The sequence below is a fragment of the Hermetia illucens genome, chromosome 6 (genome assembly GCF_905115235.1).
Source record: "Hermetia illucens chromosome 6, iHerIll2.2.curated.20191125, whole genome shotgun sequence".
NCBI classification, from domain to species: domain Eukaryota; kingdom Metazoa; phylum Arthropoda; class Insecta; order Diptera; family Stratiomyidae; genus Hermetia; species Hermetia illucens.
In genome coordinates this window covers 33,429,234-33,450,769 of record NC_051854.1, presented here as the reverse complement: position 1 = coordinate 33,450,769, position 21,536 = coordinate 33,429,234, and the positions used below count along the sequence as shown (strand labels likewise).

The following is a 21,536-nucleotide window of genomic DNA, read 5'->3' as shown; positions in this document are numbered from 1 at the left end:
CATAATTTTTAGATTTTTTCAAGTAGGAAGTATTATTCGGAACTCAATCAAATTTAGACATAACATTAGTCATATTCTGAACAACTTAGGTGAATTTTTTGGAAAAATATAAATTTAAAATAAACGAGTTACGCGACGATATTCTCCTGAAGGTCGTAACTGGAGTTCTGCAACTGGGACATGTAGCGACTCCAATTTTTATGTGAAACCAAAAAGATTTTGATTTTGCACCACAAATTTATTTTCGAAGAGCATAAACCTCAATGCCTCTAAAAATAATCAAAATCAAAAATTTTGTAGGTATTCAAAAAAATATTTACATTTTCAGCATTTCTTTTTCGCTAATTACGCAAAAAATTCACCACTCCCCCGAGGGAAGCACGCATCAACACTATATAACTTTTGTTTCTTATGCCAACCTCTACTCCCACACCAAGTTTCATGTCAATCGGTATTGATTGAAAGAATTCGGAGGTCGCACCCCATTTTCAGCTTCAATGACTGGCCTATCAGTAATTGATTAATTTAAAAATGATAATTTGAAAATAAAATCTCATAAAATGAGCACCATATACACGCATATATCTTTTCAAACGTCAATGGAAGAAAAGCGTGTTGTTTACCTTCCGCGCCCAAATCAAATAAAACACTCGTTAGTAGCGGGTTAATGATCTCGCCGTTAATTAGGCCCCAGACCGCTCGAGTCTACTGGCGTTGAACCGTCATCATTATTCAGCGCCACTGGGCTAACCGGTAACGCGAATCTGCAAACAGTGAAAGTACATATTTTAGGCACCTCAGCGGAAGCAAGCAATCTGCGATCCAATCTGAAGGTGTTGCTTTATGCACACTTTTAACCTTGGCAAAGTCACTAGCGTTGAGAGTTAAAGAAAACATCCGAACCAAGTTTGAATTTCTTTTTTGTAACCTGTTACTATTTTGGTTTTGCGAAATTTTTATGTTAAAAGAACATAAATACATATCCATACAGTCAGCCAATTAAAAAGTTGGACAGGTATTGCAATAGATTTTGAAGTCAAATATCTCGGAAGTCAGTTTATATATTTAGATAAACCATTGAAGAAAAAACAGTTTGTTTGTGTGTGCATTTGTGCCGTTATTATTCAATAAGTTTTATTTTAAACAGAAAAATAGCGATAAACAAAACAATTCGAGAAACCGGAAGCTTGACGCTTCAGGGATAAAAGATTTTGTGTTTCCCTATGTGAGGAGCGATAAGGGAATGACAGTTCCGCGTGTACATAGCTAAAAATTTCATTGCCCGCTATTTTTAGAAAGCGATTTAAATAACTCATTTGATCCAAAGCACTGTATTGATAATAGTCAACCTCATATGCTTCACACTCAGAGTTTAATATTGTTAGCAAATGTGCAGAACTTAACCTACAACTGATACAAACAAGTCGAGAAACCGGAAGCTGGACGCTTCAGTTATGAAAGGTTTTGTGTATTTCTTTTATAAAGACATTTGAATGTGTGTTTGTCCCATTAGTATCTTGCACGTAATATATGCATGTTATGTGAGAATATTCACTTTCGCGTGATATTGATATTGAAAATCTTGAATTTGCAGAGAAGCGACAAATTTGACCTTTTATAATCTTGTTAGTAATAGTGTGATTTCCACGAAACTTGGCAGGATCATGCTCTATGTTATAACCTGTATTGCTATCATATTTCGTGGTTATCGGATGAACTTAAAATTATAGTAATATACTTTTATTAACTTTATTTGAACAGATATGGAGGTCTTTCGGAGCCTAGGCACCATATAGTGGCAACCTATTGATTTTTTTCAGAATTTTTCGGTTGGGTAGTTTCTGAGAAAAGTCAAAATTAATACCGGCTTCGGCACTAACCGAGACCTTTCATTTGATACCCCACATGACTATATATCCACAACGGATTTCCCCTAGCCAAAAAAAAGCAGACAGACAGACAGTAAACTGATTTTAAAAGGGTTTTATTTTATACAAAACCTTAAAAAGGGCTGGGGAGAAGTTGATTCTTGAGGAATGGAATTTTAATAGTTCACTCGAATGTCAATTATTCGCGTTAATTATGACGACATGTTATTTCCATGGCGATACTGTCCTCTATACTGATGCAAAATTTGGTACTCCTAGGATGAGTTTAAGGGGGTTTCTCAGTCAATTTCTAAAAGTTGGTTATATACTATTAGTAAGTTTATTTGAGCAGATATCGGGGTGGGACATCTTTCGAGGTTTAGATTTCACATAAGTGTTTTACACAAAACCTTAAAAAGGGCTAGGGAGAAGTAGATTCCCCATAAACGCGACTTTAATATTTCTCGCGAATGTCAATTATTCTCGTTAATTATGACGTCAGCATCTTATTTGCATGGCTTTAAAAGAAGTAAATTCGCGCGAAATTGTCCTCTATGCTGGTAGCCCTAGGATGAATTTAAGGGGGGTTTTCCAGTCAATTTCTAAAAATTGGTAGTATACTATTAGTAAGTTTATTTAAGCAGATATCGGAATGGAACATATTTTGAGGCTTAAATTTCCTCTAAGCGAACCACCAGATTTTTGGGTTGAGTAGTTTCCGAAAATGAGTCCCGTCTCACTGTAACTGTGTATATTTTGACTCTTTACTCGCGCACTTTGTAATTCACGTCAAAACTAATATCAGTTTCAGAAAGTAATAATTGAGACCTTTCACTTGATGTGTCACATGACTATATTCGATGAAAAAAAATTTACACCTCTTCACGTAAATTTATGTCACTCACTGTTTCCCTGGGATTTCATAGTTCCCCATTGTCCACCAAATTTCGTCGGTATCGGTTTAGCCGTTTTGGAGAAAAGTGGGTATGAAAGACAGGCAGACAGTGAATCGATTTTAATCAGGTTTTGTTTTACACAAAACTTTCCAAATGAGCGTTTTGCGCAACCAAAAAACGCTTCAAATCTAGTACAAAGAGAACAAATCTATGATAACAATTGAGTAGATTGGTAGTTTGTGTGCGAGAGATCTTCTTTTCATTGATCCTACAAGTTTTTGGGCAACTTTTGCAGGAGCAGACTTCCAGATATCCTTTATGTGATTCTTAAAGTCCTTTTTGCCTTTTACCTCTCTTTTACGTAATTCCTTATCGACGTGTGGCCACAAGTGTTCTATCAGATTTAAATCCGGGCTCCGAGGTGGCTGAACAAGAGTGCTTTTGGTATTATAGAGGACTCATTCCTTTCCTGGTTGTGTGTTTTGGATCATTGTATTGTTTTAACATTATATCAGATGACAAGATCAATATAGCAACCACAGCTGGTATGGTTTGGCTTGGTATGTCAAGCTAATCTATTTTAGTGACATTTTCTTAGTTTATATGCAGTAATCCTGACCCTTTAGATGCCATAGCAACCCACATCATGAAACCTTCGTGTTTAATTGCTGGCTCAATATTAAGAACTTTTCTCTACACCAATTGCAGGCCATCGGAACCAAAAGTGTTGCATTTAGACTCGTCATAAAAAATAACGGTTTTCCAAAGCTCTTCTGTTTTATTAACGACCTCTTGAACATATGCAACTAGTTTATTTCAATATTTCTTTGGGAAAACGATGGCTTCTTCTTTGGAATATAGGCCCTTCATCCCTCTCTGTGTAGAAAATTGCGAAAGATTCTGGGAACATCTGTTACTATATCTTTGTGTCAATTTTTTTTTGCAATTGATCCTGAAATTGTCTTGGAGTTGTCTCCTATGTTTCGCAAAATCTGTCGTTTTTTGCTCCAACTAGATTTTCAAGGTTCGTCCATCATCTATTATGCAAGGAACGGAACCACTTTCCTTAAGGTTTTTTTTATTGCGGAATGAATGACGTAGAGAACACTCACAAAGGATTATTGGTTTTCCTTTCATAACTCATTTAAATATTTTATGGTTTTCGAAATATTTGACTCCAAAGTGTAATGCAGTAACTGTCCAACTTTTCAATCGGTTCACTGTATGTACGTTCATACGAATAAGTAAATGTTTAATACTTTTGACCATTGAGTGAAAAGCAGACCCAGAGGCCCGGCTACTTGGGTTCTGTTTTGTTTTTATTTTTTTTATTCAACTTCTCATTTACAATAAAGTTATTAGAAGGTTATGACCCATGTAGTAACGAGTAGACCACATCAGCCAGCTTTTAGTTTCATTAACATTACATACCGGGCAAGGCAGATGAATTCATCATCCGCACTTTACATTCATTGTGATAAAACATGGCAAGAGAAAAATCATATTACATATCTGCAAATTATAAGTAGATCAAAATTAATGATTCCGCTGATATAATTTGAAAGTGAAAGTCAAAAATAGAGTGTGGAATTAGTGAGTTTTCTTTCTCTTTTGAGACCTTGTATAGAACAAAATTGAATTAAAATCGTTTTATTTTCCTGGGGTGGAAATCTTTAGAAGGCACTAGAATATACAATATGTTACCCCCGTGTGTAATTTTTACCTGCTAAAACAACTACCTCTTCTCTGTGAATCTGTCGCAAGCAAGGGGGGGGGGGCTTGGTCCGTCGTCGGTATTGTATCTGTATCTTTTTTTGTTCAAATAACTGTCCCTAAAAGCAGCTAGATAGCTTAGTACACCGAACATCAATGCTTCCTAGTACTATGCTTTCCGGGAAATCGGAGCATGGGGCAAGCAAATAAAATGTTGGGATTTTGACCATTTCCCCGTATAAATCAGCAAAATGCAATAATTAAAAAAAAAGCATGTACATATATGTGCACACATAAAAAAGTCGAAAACCGTAAGGCCGACGCTTCACGTATGAAGGGTTTAGTATATTTCTTGTCGAAATATAATATATTGAACTTGACCACTTTTCCATTTCTAAGTAGTTAGTAATATATGTATATGTATTTAATATGTCAGAATATTCACTTTAAAGTGATAATAATATTCGACCAAACTTAGTTGTAACATGCTTTGTTAGAGACTACATTCCTGTAAGATTCCATGACTCGGGCATCAACTTAAGACGGGGTGGGGGCCTCTGGCTAACTTATCAAAAATATAGTAACATACTATAATTCACAGTTCCAAATCTCCCAGCAGAATTTCGTATCAGTAGGTGCAAAGGTTTCCGAGAAAAGTGCGTATTACCAACAGATAGATAGACAGTGAACCACTTTTAATAAGGTTTTATTTTACACGAAACTATAAAAAATTTCCAAGATAGATATGGTTGCCATTCACCCTTTGGTGGAGCATAGCGAGTCAGCCACGCGTACGCATCATTGTGCACGGTTCGCTGAAATATGCCTCAAATCTTCCAGGACTTCTCTAGGCATAACTCCCCTACTGTACTGAAATCCATTGCCAGTTCCGCCCTCAGATCACATCCCCAACGGGTAACTGCTCTATACGTCGGCCAAGTTGTTCGTTCAAAATTGTATTATATAAGGCCAGCGTTCCCCGATGACACGTCGCTGACACGTGTTTACGGAGGCTTGGAGCGTTTGAGTAACATTGCGGGTTCCATGTGCTACTCCCATATAACAGAACACATAAAAACCATCAGCACATCACAGTCTCAACTTGATCTTGATGTTGGGGTTACTGCTTTTCCAGATTTCAGACAAGGAAGCGAAAGCCGCTATAGCCTTCTTTCACTCTCTGGAAAACGTCCCGGACTTTCAGGATTTCCGTACGAGTGGACGTGGTAATAGGTTGCAGATGGGTAGGCCGTAAACCTAGCGGCTTCATTCCGTTTGAATGCATTGTTGACCGAGATAATTTCTCTTCTGTTTAGAGAAGCAGTCTGTTTCCGCTTGTTACAGTGACCAGCCATTGCATCCACAAGAGGAGGTACGTCACCAGATGTTAAACGGTTAAAAACAGTGGTGAAGTGTTCTTTCCAACACTTCAGTTGCTCATCCTCGTAGATGAGGAATCGACCGGTAACTTCCTTCATAGGACCATCGAAAAGTGTATGACCACATGCAAGTTATTCCAAGTTATTCCAAGTTATTCGGTATAAACTTCCGAAATCACTGCGGTAGCTTCTGGTTTCCTAGCCAGCGCTATAAAAAATTCCCTTTTGTCACTGCGGAATTTCACTCGGTTTGGGAGCTCGAGCTTGTCACGCTGACCATCATTCACAGCGATAAGTGACCATCATTCACAGCGATAAACGACCGTCAGAATGTGACCCCTTTTGAGGCGAAGCACCTCTTTTGTTGCGCTCATCCAAAAGACAGCTCCTGTATCTGCTGCTGATCGCAGGGCGGACAATCTGTTTGCTCATACGGCATCGATCACTTGAAATCCAACTGATTTTACTGCAAGCTCTGTGCTCGAATAACGACGCGATACAGGTGCGGAAATCCACAAACCTCTCACCATGATCGTTACGGTCGTCAAGACCGTGTTCCCCCACAAAATATCCGAGCAAGGTGTTGTCAAAACCCAACTTGGCCTTCAGATCATCCATTACGATCACAATGTCATCTTTCGGAAGCTTCTCCTAAACTCCTTATAATTGCTCGTAGAAAGCATCCTTCTCTACTATATGAGATCCCCACGTACTCGAGGAGGGCGATCAGACCCGAGTCTGCAAGGAACTCATCTCTCTGCCACGAAGCCTCACCGGAGGTTATCTGGTACCATGGGAACCGGGATGGCCCTCTGAGAGCATATGCTTCAGGAGAAATCCTGGAGAATGTGGTCTCGGCCCGGTTATTTGCGGTTGGTCCCCTAGTGGGAGTTTCATGGTGGTTGTGGTTATGCCTACATCGCGGGCAGAACTCCTCGGAGCTCAAGCGTGGAGTTGCGCTGTACAACTCGGGTGCCGTACCCCTTCGTTGCGGCAGAGGTGTTAGATAGACCTCGCATCCACTGGTATGAATGCTGAGCCTGCACTCAGTATAAACCAGGACCGCTGTGATTGCATGGCGTCATCAGTAACAATCCGACACCAGATTCAGAATCCCACCATCTTACTTCGCTTAGATCAGAATATCCAGCTTATATCGCTGCAATTCTCGCTCGATTTGGAGAAAGTGAGGTTTCTGAGGACCTTCGATGCAGTCAAGAAGCGTGTACACATTCCAGGAATGAATAGTTCGTTTTCGCCGTTCCAAAGGTTATAGTAAAGTCGGTCTCTATCCGAGGTTGCCAAGCTGTATAGTTTTGAAATTTGCAGGTTGCTATCCTAAAGATTTATATGCCTTTCACAGCCAGCGAAGGCTTTGAGTTTATTCTTAAGCCTCAACTCACAGGCCGTAAGAAATTGAACTACAAGCAATTGAGAAAATAAAAGGATGAGTTGATGATAGAACAGCGTACCAGCGTCACCAGGTATGGACCCATTGACATTATTCATAGCATGCTATGCAAGCTCAATAGAAAGATTTAGAAAGGGACAAACTAACTTCAATATTTAACCTATATGACAAGGTGTAGTACAGGCTGCGGCAGTATAACTTCCTTTTTTAAAATGCGCGCCATTCAGTTAGTTGATGTCATAGCGGAGCGCTAGTAGTCTCGTTCAAGAGGGGATACTGTAAAGTTTTGTCCCGACACGGTTCAGTCGCCATCATGCGTTGGAATAGTGAGGAGCGTGCCTTTGCCGTTGAGGTTTACTTTTCAAGCGGATGTTCGGTTATTGCAACACAGCGTGCATTTCGGAATCGCTTTAACTTAGCCCCGTTGGCTCCCGTCCCAGACCGCAAATCAATTGTTACATGGGTCACTATATTCAGACAAACTGCAAGTGCGACAAAAGGAAGAACTGGTGGTGTGCAATTTCCTCAGCTGGAATTATTGGTCCCTGGTTTTTTGAGGAAAATGAGGTTACAGTGACAGTGAATTCGGACCGGTATGTAAACATGCTACAGAATTTTTTTTTCCCACGGCTAGAAAATTTGGATTTGGGGGACACTTGGTTCCAACAAGACTGTTTTGAGGGAACACTTTCCAGAGCGCCTTATCTCAATTAGAGGCGATTTGGAATGGCCGGCACGCTCTCCCGATCTGTCCCCTTGTGATTGGCACGATCCCCTTGTGATTTTTTTCTATGGGGTTTTTCGAAATCCCGTGTTTATGTGAACCGTCCAAGAACCCTACAAGATTTGAAGACCAATCCAAGGAGAAATTGCCAACATAACACCTGCTATGCTAACAAGAGTCATGACAAACGCCAGAAATCGGTTTACGCAATGTATGGAGAATGGGGGACGTCATCTAACAGATTTGATCTTCAAAAGACATGTACCTACATTATAAAAAATAAATAAATATTTTCCGATGCATGCAATAGTTTTTCTTGAGTTTTGGAAAAAGGAACTTATGCTTCCGCACCCTGTATAAGTCGGCAGGAACTGGCACTTAGTCGACTTATTTAATAGATACTACGTTGAGAAAACGGTCCAAAAGGATACGATAATAAACAGGTGCAAATATCTTGAGAGTATTTGTTATTCTAATCAATCGATTTGGTTTTGAGTTTTTCTAGGCTATATATCTGCAAAGGACGCCCGGCAAAATATTGGATTTAATGAATTCGTAATACACATGCCTCAGACAGTGCTCTACGCAAACTACCATTTTGACGTATCAAAAGTCAAATGCAATCTAATGGCTGCAAAATCCTAGACTTCCTAACTTATGATTGCTCAATTGCTCAATTTGTCACATCGTATTTCATACACCTGGTTTGTTCAAATGTCTGTTAATAACTTATCTTGTTTTTTTTTTAGGGGGCCACATCGTGTCTTTTAATAAACTTTTAAGGATTTTTTTTCATAGAAAGTATACATATAGTATATACAAGAAAGTATACATACCTACATATTGAATTATACAAAAAAAACAATTTTTTTTTTTTTGGCTCGAATATGGCGGTGAAATGGTTGCCTAAAAAACCTTTTTAAACTGGTTGAGAAAATATCTCAGCTCTGAAAATTCTACCGAAAGAAATTCAAAACCAAAATGAAAGTATAAGGCTCCCCATACATGCGAAAAGTGGCTGTGCATTTTTTTTCACAGGATATTATCATATGCCTTATAAAATAAGGGAGGGGGGGGGGGGGTACCTCTCGAAACTGATTATATTTTTTTTACTGGGTGAAATATGGGAGAATGCGGGCGCAAAAATGTGTGCTGCAAAAAGTGTAAACGGTCTCGTTCGCCGAACCCACCCAACCGAAAAATCTGAAAAAATCACAACGCATCTATATGAAATCTAGGCCTCAAAATACATCCCATTCCGATATCTACTCAAATAAATTTCATCGCACTCTAAAGCGTGTATGACTTCATCATCATAGAAAGTGAATTCATATGATCGGCGGAGTTGGAGTTTGGAAATATGTACAGATAACAAGGAATATTCAGAATTTGTAGGTATGCGCGAATGGGAAAACATGCATTGGAAATTTTTCACACACGATGAACACAAAACGTTTATACCCGAAGCGTCCAGCTCCCGGTGTTTCCACTTGTTTAGGTTTTATTAAAAGCGCTACACGCGAAGTACTGCCAAAATTCGTGGAAATGTGGCTATTAGTATCAAAGTTACAGCAGCTCAAACTTGATAATTTCGCGCAAATTTCCCGCATTTAGGCAATGCAAATAAAATGCTGATGTCAGATTTAACGAGAATAATTGACATACGAGTGAAATTTTAAAACCATATTTATGAAGTGAAGCAGAACCTTATTATAATCGGTTTACTGTTTGTCTGTCTGTCACACAGGTACAAGGATTCAAACGCAATTTGGAGGACATATGGGAACTGTGAAATTCCACACATACAGTGAGTGAAATAAACTTACATGGAGTTTAGAGGATGCAAAGGGAGGATGTAATGTTGGCTATCAAATGAAAGGTCTCAATTAGCATATTCACAAGCAGTTTTGATGTAAATTGCCAAATGGGTGAGTGATGAGCCAAAATGAACGAATTTAAACTGAGACAGGTCTCATTTTTACAAACTACCCAATCCAAAAATCTAAAAAATTCCAGGCGATGCGCTTCTGTGTCTCCAAAATATGTCCCTTCCGATATCTGCTCAAATAAACTTAATGATATTGTATTACCAACATTTGACAAACGAGTGAAATTGTAAAGTCCTATATATATATAATAGAAGCTACTATATATATAGAAGCTACTTTTCCCCAATCTTTTTAAAGGTTTTATTGAAAACTGTCTGTCTATCCATTTCTCTGACTTTTTCTGTGCCTGTCTGTCTGTCTGTTATACACATGAGGTGAAATGCACTTCTGTACGTCGAACTTAATGGAAGTCCCCATACAGGTAAAAAATGGGTGCAGATTCTTTTTTCACGGAATATTCATGTAGGGTATCTAATGAAATTAGTACTTTCCGAAGTAGATATTACTTTCTGAAGCAGATATTAGTTTTGACATTGGTTGCATGGGGATGAGTCGGGGGTCCGAAAAGGGTTCATTACTTCAAGGAGCCGTTCTCAGAAATTGCCTAACGGAAAAATCGAAAAAAAATGTGGAGCTCCGTGCACGCGGTATCTAGGCCTCAAGATACTCTCTATTTACTGCGAACCCCCACTTTCATCTCAGATCTGCAGTAAAATAGGTCTTACTAGGAAGCATCATTCTGGAAAATTTGCTGGAAATCCTACTATGATTAACAAAGCTATAGTAGGTCAAACTTTCCATGTTAGTATCTCATCTGAAGCGTTATGCTTCCGGTCTCAGACTTACTTGTATCGATTCTTCGCAATCGCTAATAATATTGTGAATGAATTTGACTATTTTACAGTACTTTCCAGATCGAATTATTTCCGTAAATAGCTCTTTCAAAAATATGTACACTGGAACTGTCATGCAATCGAAGTTCCTCACATAAGGAACCACAAAACCTTTCATATCTACTTACGGTTTCCCGACTTGTTTTAAGGAATGCCGTTAATATTAACGAAAATGCATCATTCTGATACAGGCATTATATAATATTATTACTATTACTACTATCATATAATATTACTATGTATATAATATTTTGTATTTCTGTAGGTATATATATACTATAATTTTTTTTTTTTAAATATACCAGATGACCGCCTTTAATAAAATTCTAGAAGTTCACTCTATAATTTGCATTTATTCAAAATTAATAGTTGATTCTTACTCCTTTATTTTTCAGCCGTCATCTCGTCCAGAATCCGATTTCACACTAGATCTTCCCCGCGCCGAACAACTTCGCATAAAGATGGACAAAGAAAAGAAATTCCGGCACCGCTGTCGTATTCTAACGACATTTTTGAGTTTAGTATTCTTTTTATTAACAGTCATGGTGGTCAGTCTGATACTAACTCGAGGCAAGCGTATGTTTGGAAGTATGCTTTGACACATAGGTACCAAAACTATGCAGTGTTTAACTGAAATTATGACAATTGCTTAAAATCGCTGCATGAGTAGTTAATTGACTATTGACAATTATTAGTGTTTGTTAGAAATTAGGTGCAAATCGTGTTTCATTTATAAAGGTTCGTGTATCCAAAGTTAATTCAATTTAGGAACTTACTGATAACAATAGTTGGGAACTTCTTACTAAGTAAAAATATGTACAACGAACAATGTGCCGTATTGACAATAAAAATAGGAACTTAGTAATTTGCATTGTGATAATTACAAGGAGCGTCCAATGAATGATTTTCGCAATTTTGTTTTATCATCCCGAAATTAAATACCACTTTGAACTGACGCATGAATATCATCGTGTAAAATGACTTACTGCTTCTACTACTCCATGTTACCAGTTACCAGTATTTTTAATAAATTATTTGTGATCTAGCTTCTAAGCCTTCAAAATGACTGTAAACAAGGATAATCGAATAAAACTCAACTAAGATTGTAATCCTGTGCTTTTCTTATTTACATATATTCCAAAATTGTTGCACAGCGTTGTTCCGTTCTTTAAGGGAGTCGGTATGCCTGGATTGAATTCGCTATTTATTCTGTTTATGAGTTTTGTCCAAGCCAAGTCGGATGATTTTCAGGTCGTTGTTGAGCATGTCACGCCATCTCTGAATCGGATAGCTTTGAACCGTTTTCTATCGATTTGGATATTGAGGCCAATTTTAATTAGGGAACTATAACCACATCATCGTAGGTCATGACCCTGGATAGGTCGTGATTACTGTAAACCACGAGGAGGCTCTCGTTGCTGTTGGTGCAATCTAATGCATTAGATCAAGATCTAAAGCGCAAACGTTTGGATAGGATGTTTGGCTTGGTTGCTAGCGCTTGTAGGCGATCTTGCACATCCACACACTTGTCCAGCCTCAAAAAACCGTCGTAACGCAAACGTGTGGATAGGGTGTTTTGCTTGGTAGCTAGCGCTTGCCGCCGATCCGATGGAGTGTTGGTTTTTTGGCACAAATCAAAGGGTATGTGCGTGTGTGTATGTGAGATGAAATTAATGTAAAAATTAAAACCGGCTTCGGAAAGTACTAATCATGACTTTTCATTTGATGTCCCACATATTTGGCGAAAAAAAATTACACCGCCCTTTTGCACGTATGGGGACCCCCCCTTAAATTCGAGGTAAAAGGATGTAACTCACTGTATGTACGAGCGTTCACAGTTCGCACCTTTCCATCAAATTTGGTATCAAACGCTATAACCGTGCATGCATGTGACAGACAGCACACATACAGACAGTCAGTCAGTAATTTTAATAAAGTTTTGTTTTACACCAAGCTTCCTATAGAGAAATTTTGAAGCATCATTCGCTCACAGATTCCATTGAGCCGGCTTAATACTAGCCACATACGTGCGAGCAAGTTATCAATTAATTTGTTGATTGCAGGGAGATTGCACTTTTTTTGAGCAAGTTGCGATTGCAGCGAGGTTGCACGTCAGTGGACAAGTTGTGTTTGGTCGATCAAGTTGTGGCAACCTGCCCGTCCACATGTAATCTCGCGCCAACTTAGTTGCATGTCTGTGGCTAGTGTAACGTAGTTGTACAGGATGTAAATGTTGATACTCAAAATCAAGGTAAATATTTGTTGAAGCTTTGGAGTTTGCGGCAAGTAGCAAGCGTGTAGACCCCCGATAACCCGCATAGTTGTGTTGGACTTTGTTGTAAGTATTGGATTTAATGGGATCATTAATACGACGATCGCAGGGGGTAACAGTTGCGAAACGCTATTTCCTTCAGCTAGCGCTGATTCTTGAAATAATTTCATTGCTAATCCAATCTTGATTGGTCATTTGAAATACAGTTCTCCCTAGATTTTGCTGTCGAATGCATCGGTTACTCGATCGGAGACCCACGAGCTGAGTTCTTGTGGCGCTATGTTAGAAAAATCTACAAACATGTTAGTTCTCTAGTTGATAGCATTTTTTTTCTTTTTCAAGCATTTAATTTCTTTCGCCTTGAAGAATTGCTTCCTAAAATTTTACTTAGAAAGTCCCAACGAAAAAAATTATAGATATTTTTATAAGGGTACCTAGAAACCGATTTCTATCTAAAGTGGAGCGCGACTCGCTTGCTAATTTTTCTCACATTGTGTGCACCTTGTATATTTATGGACATTAGTCAGTAGTTAGTGTATAACATTCGTGAAGAAGCACGTATCCGATTTTATTGAAAATTAGTTAAAAATTGGATTAAAAATGTCGTAAAATATGCCTAAATCAGTACTCATTTTGAAGACAGTCGAGGTAATCGCCTCCAGTTAAAAATGTTGTAGAAATAGTATCTCGGACTACAGTTTGCGATTTCAATGAAGAATCAAGAATATATCTGACAATAATGGACCTCATGGGAAACAACTGCAACGGATTTATCAAAGAAAATTCAAGAGCACTGTTTCGTTCAAAGTCCGGATAGCTGAGTGGTTAGAGCACAAGGCTGTCGTACGGAAGGTCGCGGTTCAAATCTCACTGGTGCCAGTGGAATTTGCATCGTGATTTGACGTAGGATACCAGTCGACTCAGCTGTGAATGAGTACCTGAGTCAAATCAGGCTAATAATCTCGGGCGAGTGCAATGCTGACCACATTGCCTCCTACAGTATACTGTAGTGTACCGTTCCGGTCTTGAATGAAGTGCTCTAATACACTTCAAGGCCCTGATCCAATATGGATTGTTGCGCCAACGATTATTATTATTATATTATTAAATATGTGGGGGAGTGAGGGATTAATAGTGGGCCATATTCTGAAAAAACAAGCTTTGACCGACTACTTTCAGCTAATGACATTGGTTAGGTAGTTTCTGAGAATGGGTTCGTTAAAAAAATGACCGCTTTCAACCCCCCGCACTCCCCACCTTTTCAACGAAAGTCGAAACTAAGACCGGCTCCAAAAAGTACGAACCGAGACCTTTAATTTGATACCCCACATGACTATATTTGATGAAAAAAAAATGTATACCCCTTTTGCATGTATGGGGACCCCCCCTTAAATTCGTCGTAAAAGGATGTAACTGACTATATGCGTGAGCGTTCACAGTTTCCACCTTTCTGTAAAATTTGGTGTCAATCGCTATAACCCTCTCCGAGAAAAATGCGTGTGTCGGACAGACAGACAGACAGACGGTAAACCGATTTTAATTAGGTTTTGTGTTTACACAAAACCTTAAAAAGGAGGGAAGTAGGACGGTAAATCGCGTGGAGTGCACTATCACCGTTTTTGAACGTAGGGACAATGAGAGCATCTTTCCACAAGTTAGGAAAATGACAAACTTCGAGTTGAGACTGGAACTTGTAACATTGTTGTCAAAATTACCAATGATGTACTCGTCTAAAAAAGGAGTAAGTGGTGATATTGTAAGAGATGATGGGCAGGCTGCATTAAATCAAGGGTGGAAGAAAGAAGAGGAAGAGGAAGAGGAGTTATACATTGAGGAAAAGTAATTACGAAATAAGTCACACGATAATTTGGATGAGGAGCCTACAAACTTGATGAAAGTGGAAGAAGGCCGGGCAAGATTGCGGGTGTTGCTGATGTGAGACTAATAGTGCTTGAAGTTTCCGTATTGTTTTTTTTAGCGTAGCTTCTTATGAAACTCGCCGGTGAACCAGAAGGGGACCCGAAAGAAGATGAGACGTAACAAGGAAACAGATTAGTGAGAATGGTATAAGAGGAGTCGAGGCCTTCATGACAACATAAAGCAGTGAAGATGAAATCCCAATAGTGGTCTAGACTAAATTCATACCTTCGCAGTTGGCTTTACAAAAACTAGCTTAGCTGAACTGAAGAGAAACATATAAAATGGAAGACAAGGATGGAAGACGTTACTGGGGAGTTATGGAGGGCTGGAAACGTTAGTTTACGTGAGCATAGGAAGGGAGCTTTCGACTATTAGAACACCTCCGCCAGTGGTCCTTCCCAAAACTGCGAAATCTCTATCTAGAAGACCAAATAGCCTTCAGAGAGCTCAGAGTCTTATCTTATCTTCCAGCCAGGATTCAGAAATACAAATATCGTGGTAATGGTAATGGCGGATAGACTGAAACGCAACAGCTTGGTTTTTAGACCTCTCATATTTTGAGAAAAGAATTTTAAGCTAATGAATGATTCACTTATGGCGAGATAGGCGGGCGCCCAGGAAATTTCCTCTTAATTTGTTTGTCTTGTAAGGTGTCCTGTAAGGTGCGATCAGTGTGAAACCTTGCCAGCCTGAACAAAAAAAAAATGCAAATGCTAACTGCAAGATAATTTAAATTGTTTATGGTCATTATACGATGAAAATTGAATGCCATTAATAGTCGAACTGTAAAGAAAACCTAAAATCAAATATTTTCGAAAGCACACGCAATATTAAATTATTTTATTAGTCTGCTAAAAACATTAATCGTTTGATTTTATCATTTATATATATAATAATAGTTTTTTTGCTATTTGCCGTTTGTTAAGAGTGAATATTACCTTCATTTTCAAGGTTTTGTGCAAAACAAAACCTTCTTAAAATCGATTCATGGTCTGTCTGTCCTCTAAAATGGCGGTGTAGCCATTCAAACGAAATTTGATTCACATATGGAGGTTATGAAATCCCACGCATAGAGTGAGGGACATACATTGTTTTCACCGTCTACAGTCATGTGGGGTACCAATTGAAAGTTCTCCATTAGTACTGTTCGAAACTAATATTAGTTTTGACATAAATTGCAAAATGCGCGAAAAAGGAGCCAAAATGTACAGACTAAAGTGAGACAGAACTCATTTTCGGAAACTAACCAAACAAAAGCTCTAAAAAAAATCAGGGCTTATATGAAATTTGGGACTCAAAATATGTCCCATTCCGTTATCTATTGAAATAAAATTAAATACAGTATAGTAGTGTGCTGACGACATCGACATCATGGGAAGAACGACCCGACACGTACAAATTGCCTTCACCCAGGTCGAGCAAACGGCGCGAGAGCTTGGGCTGCACAATACTAAAGGCAAGACGAAATATATGGTGGCAACGTCAGCCCCAATCAACCGACAACATCAAGCCGCGCTGGTCAAACGGGAAGAATAAAGATAGGAGACTACAACTGTGAGACCGTTGATAACTTCTCCTATCCAGGATCGAAAATCACAAGCGATAACAGCTCCGACGATCAAGTTCACGCAAGGTTGATGTCAGCCAACAGAGCCTATTTCAGCTTACAAAGACTGTTCCGCTCGAAACGTCTCACCATAGGGTTAAAGCTCTTACTGTACAAGACTATGATCTTACCAGTCCTCACGTATTCCTCGGAAACTTGGGTTCTTAGCAAGAAAAATTGCGAACTCTTGGCCGCGTTCGCAACAATCCATGTTGGACCAGGGCCTTGAAGTGTGTTAGAGCACTTCATTCAAAATCGTAACGGTACACTAGGAGGCAATGTGGTCAGCATTGCGCTCGCCCGAGATTATTACCCTGATTTGACTCAGGTACTCATTCACAGCTGAGTCGACTGGTATCCGACGTCAAATCACGATACAAATTCCACTGCCACCAGTGAGATTTGAACCGCGACCTTCCGTACGATAGCCTTGCGCTCTAACCACTCAGCTATCCGGACAGAGAGAAGAATCCTCCGAAGAATTTTTGGCACCCTATATGAGGATGGACGATTCCGTAGCCTACACAATGACGAAATCTATGAGCGATACCATGACCGTCCGATTGTGGATAAAATCCGTCTGAATAGGTTACGGTGGGCGGGTCACTTAATCCGTATGGATGAGGATGATCCCACCCGGTAAGTTTATAAGGGCAATATCTATGGTTGAAAAAGAAGACGAGGCAGACCCTGCCCAAGATGGAGAGATGACGCAGGCCAGGACGCCAGAAAGCTTTTAGGGATATCGAATTGGTGGACCTCGGCGCAAAACCGGGATGTCTGGAGTTCCTTATTAAGGTAGGCCTAGACCGAATACCGGTTGTTGCGCCGTTGATGATGATGATGATGAAGATTGTTGGCAGCCAACAGAGCCTATTTCAGCTTACAAAACCTGTTCCACTCGAAACGTCTCACCATAGGGTCAAAGATATTACTGTATAAGGCGACGATTTTGCCAATCCTCATGTATTCCTCGATGACTTGTATTCTTAGAAAAAAAATGCGAGGTTTTCGCCCCTTTCGAAAGAAGAATCTTTCGAAGAATTTTTGGCCCCCTAGTTGAGGATAAACGATTCCTTAGCCTACATATCGACGAAATCTATGAGCGATACCACGGCCATCTGGTTGTAGATAAAATCCGCCTCAATAGGTTGCGGTGGGCAGGTCACTTAATTCGTGTAGATGAGGATCATCCAGCTCGGAAAGTCTATAAGGGTAATATCTATGGAAGCAAAAAAAGACGTGGAAGATCCTGCCAGGATGCCAGACAGCTTTTAGGAATATCGATTTGGTGGAGTTTGGCGCAAAATCGGGATATCTGGAGTTACTTATTAAGGCAGGCCTAGACCGGATACCGGTTGTTGCGCCGTTGATGATGATGAATTGTATATTACCAACTTCTTGAAGTTGGTGAAAATCTCTCCTTAATTTGATCCTAGGTGTAATGAATTTTGCGTCGGCATAGAGGACAGTATCGCTCATAATATATAAATTATTCATTCTAATAAAGTTTGTCCTAAATAAAATACGTAAAGCGAAATTAAAGCCGTTGAACCTATTAAAAATAATTTTTTAATAGATCGTAACCACTAAGCAATAAATCAAGAATTTTAGAATTAAGTTACGTTACTATGATTATTATCAACTTGTTTAAGAATTTCGAAGCTATTTATATTTCCAGGTACAGACCATAAGGCGATCAAAATTTATGCTTCTGAAAAACCTCCCGTTATTTCTTCGATCCCTGCAGTCATAATTATAGTTCGTCCAGGATAAACCCTTTTTCAATATTTAAAATGTTTTTTATTTACTTAAATTTTAATCTAAAAAATAAGTAGACTTTTTTACATTACTCCAGTTTGGACTCATCTTAAATCCAGCAAATAGACTCCCCGCATTGTGTTTTTTACGCCGAAATAGTACTTTCACCTGCCAAATTACAATAACCGTTAAAAAAGCCCAGTTCCCTCAACCCAATAATTATAATGGTTTAAAAATTGAATTCTGGCAAGGCGGAAAGGAAGGCATCCGGCCGCAAAAAAAATGGAGTTGCACTGAGCGGGGTTCGAACATTGGGCACGTTGAATACTCTGCGGTATCTCTTCTCTTGGGACTTGATTTGTACTTGATATTCTTCAACACATGATACATAAATCTAACGCAATCCTATATTATCAATTAAGATAGGAGTTAAAGTTTAGAAAATGTTAACTCACATTGAAGTGACCCTCACAATTTAAACCTGACTCCAAGAAACTGAATTCCGTCGGACGATGGCGATCCACTTCTTCCGAAAATCTCCTTTCAGAACAGCCAAAAAAGCTTTCTGCGGGGTTTTTGTGGAGTTATTTCTGCAGCGAGGCACGAAACAATATTTCATCGTCTTCCTGAGCATTTCACGCGGGAATTTAATATTGACAATTTTATATTTTTATGAGTTCGAGTTATGACGTCACATCGCATGGCGCGGGCTTTCCAGTCTGTTTGAATTTGGGTGAAATTTCAAATGCTGATAATTTCAAAAACACATTTTTTTTTCAAGACGATCTTTGAGAGTTTTGTTAGAGTGCACCATAAAAGTGATTTGACATATGACAATGAAACTTTTTACTAAATATTATCCTAGCCTTCAAGAGTATTTTGCTTTGTTTTTCTATAATTTTTTTAAAAATTATAGAGGATGCTGGAAGTTCGTCCTTCCAAAAATATATCATCCCATTGCGGAAAGTTAATTTCAGAAATGATACACCTGAAAAAAACCAAAAGCATGTTAAAAAAGAGGGTTTCTTACATGACAATTTATCACTTTTGGCGAATACTTGAAAGAAGGCATTTTTTTTTTTTTGGTGATATTTTGATTGATTGTCACGTCAGAAACCCTAATAAAGGAAACCCCATAAGACTTATTAAAATCGGTCGAGTGAATGCTGAGAATAACTGTCGGCAGTTGTGAAGTTGGCAAATGTGAATTCGAGATAAATTTTTCTAAAAAATTAAGTGTTAAAATTTACAATTGATCAATTTACTATCCCTGAAGCATACAAAAGTACATACAAGAGTATATTCACTCTTGCTCCCCTTTTTGCTGCGTTACTTTTTTTGAATGATTGCGATTTCGTCGTCATAGCTTTTTCGGCCATGCGATCCTCCCTTCATCTTTTTGTACGGCGTATTCGTAGGTGTCCGAATAGCTGAGTGGTTAGAGCACAAGGCTATCGTACAGAAGGTCGCAGTTCAAATCTTCCTGGTGCTGGTGGGATCTGTACCGTGATTTGACTTCGGATATCAGTCGACTCAGCTGTGAATGAGTACCTGAGTCAAATCAGGGTAATAATCTCGGGCGAGGGCAATGCTGACTACAATAGCTCCTACAGTGTACTGGAATGTATCGTTATGGTTTTGAATGAAGTGCCCTAACACACTTCAAGGCCTTGACCCAACGATTCTACGCCAACGATTATTATTATTATTATTCGTAGGATTTAAAACTAATTTGACGGCCCATTATGTCTACAATTTTTAACAAAGTTATTCGTTCTTCATTGAACTCGGCCAGTAAAATACGCATACCCAATTCAACTTCATCATCATCATCATCAACGGCGCAACAATCGGTATCCAGTCTAAGTCTGTCTTAATAAGTAGACAGACATCCCGGTTTTGCGCCGAGGTCCACCAATTCGATATCCCTAAAAGCTATCTGATGTCCTGGCCTACGCCATCGTTCCATCTCACGCAGGGTTTGCCTCGTCTTTTTTTCTAGATATTGCCATTATAGACTTTCCGGGCTGGATCAACCTCATCCATACAGATTAAGTGACCTGCCCACTGCAACCTATTGAGCCGGATTTTATGAACAACCAGATGGTCGTGGTATCGCTCACAGATTTCGTCGTTATGTAGGCTACGGAATCGTCCATCTTCATGTAGGGGGCCAAACATTTTTCCGAGCATTTTTCTCTCGAGCGTGGCCAAGAGTTCGCAATTTTTCTTGCTCTCCGAGGAGTACATGAGGACTGGCAAGATCATTGTCTTGTACAGTAATAGCTTTGGCCCTATGGTGAGACGTTTCGAGCGGAACAGTTTTTGTAAACTGGAAATTCAATTTCCTGACCCGTAAATGTTTGTTTAGGAAATATCGTCAAAAGCGATTTGTTATAGCACTCGTTGCTATTTAGAGTTTAGTAAATCGTTGTCGGTCAATTTTTCAAAAATAGGTTTAACATAGTTCTAACATCTCTAGACTAAGGGCTCTCTTTCTTACATACATATTTACACCAATCTGTTGCAATTCTTGTTTCTTTGCTCTGGCTGTGCGCCTCGAAGATGCGCGCGTACTAAAACTATTGTACCTTTCATATTTATAATTTTTGTTTATATAAATATAGGACGTGATTCCTAAAGGCATATAGAAACGAAAATCCCTAAAGGAACAAATCGTTTTTTCAAATATTTTTCACGGGACTATATTCATTCTGAGACGATCATTTCAGTTTTGAATAAGTTGGTCGAGATCCATTTTCGAAAAACTTGCTCGAGATTAGGTTTCAACATAGCCTCTTAGAGAAATTCGATACCAAATTTCTTTATGGAAGTTGATTTCCACGCACGCTTCAATTTCTGTTAAAACTCTATCCCTTGCTTTTCTGTCGACATCCATGTTGACTTGCCTTGAAAGTGGTTAATTTGTTCAGAAACATTATATATCTAGATATAGACTGGGACGAGGATATAGACCTGGATCTAATTGGCAAGGTGCCCCGAGCTCGAATAATACCACCAGCCAGAATCCCCTCTGACTGTCAAGTGGGCGTGAACACTGAAACCACCCATAACAAGGCCACCGTTATATATATAAAGGGGGAATGTTTGCCGGAATAACCGCAGCTAATAGAGTTTCTGGAGATGAACCGTCACCAAATGGTCTTCACCAACACCCCCAGTCGCAACAAAGGATTTGGTAAT

At 39.0% G+C, this 21,536-nt stretch overlaps 1 protein-coding gene across 1 annotated transcript in view; it reads left to right on the top strand.

The window, feature by feature from the left end:
• The window catches only part of LOC119659720, a 368,046-nt gene extending 356,510 nt beyond the window's left edge, over positions 1-11,536 (top strand). Inside the window, exon 4 of the mRNA XM_038067975.1 lies at positions 11,169-11,536. Within this exon, the coding sequence (XP_037923903.1) occupies positions 11,169-11,372 (204 nt within the window). The 3' untranslated portion in view covers positions 11,373-11,536. The remainder of the gene's footprint in view (positions 1-11,168) is intronic.
• Positions 11,537-21,536: the final 10,000 nt, after the last annotated feature.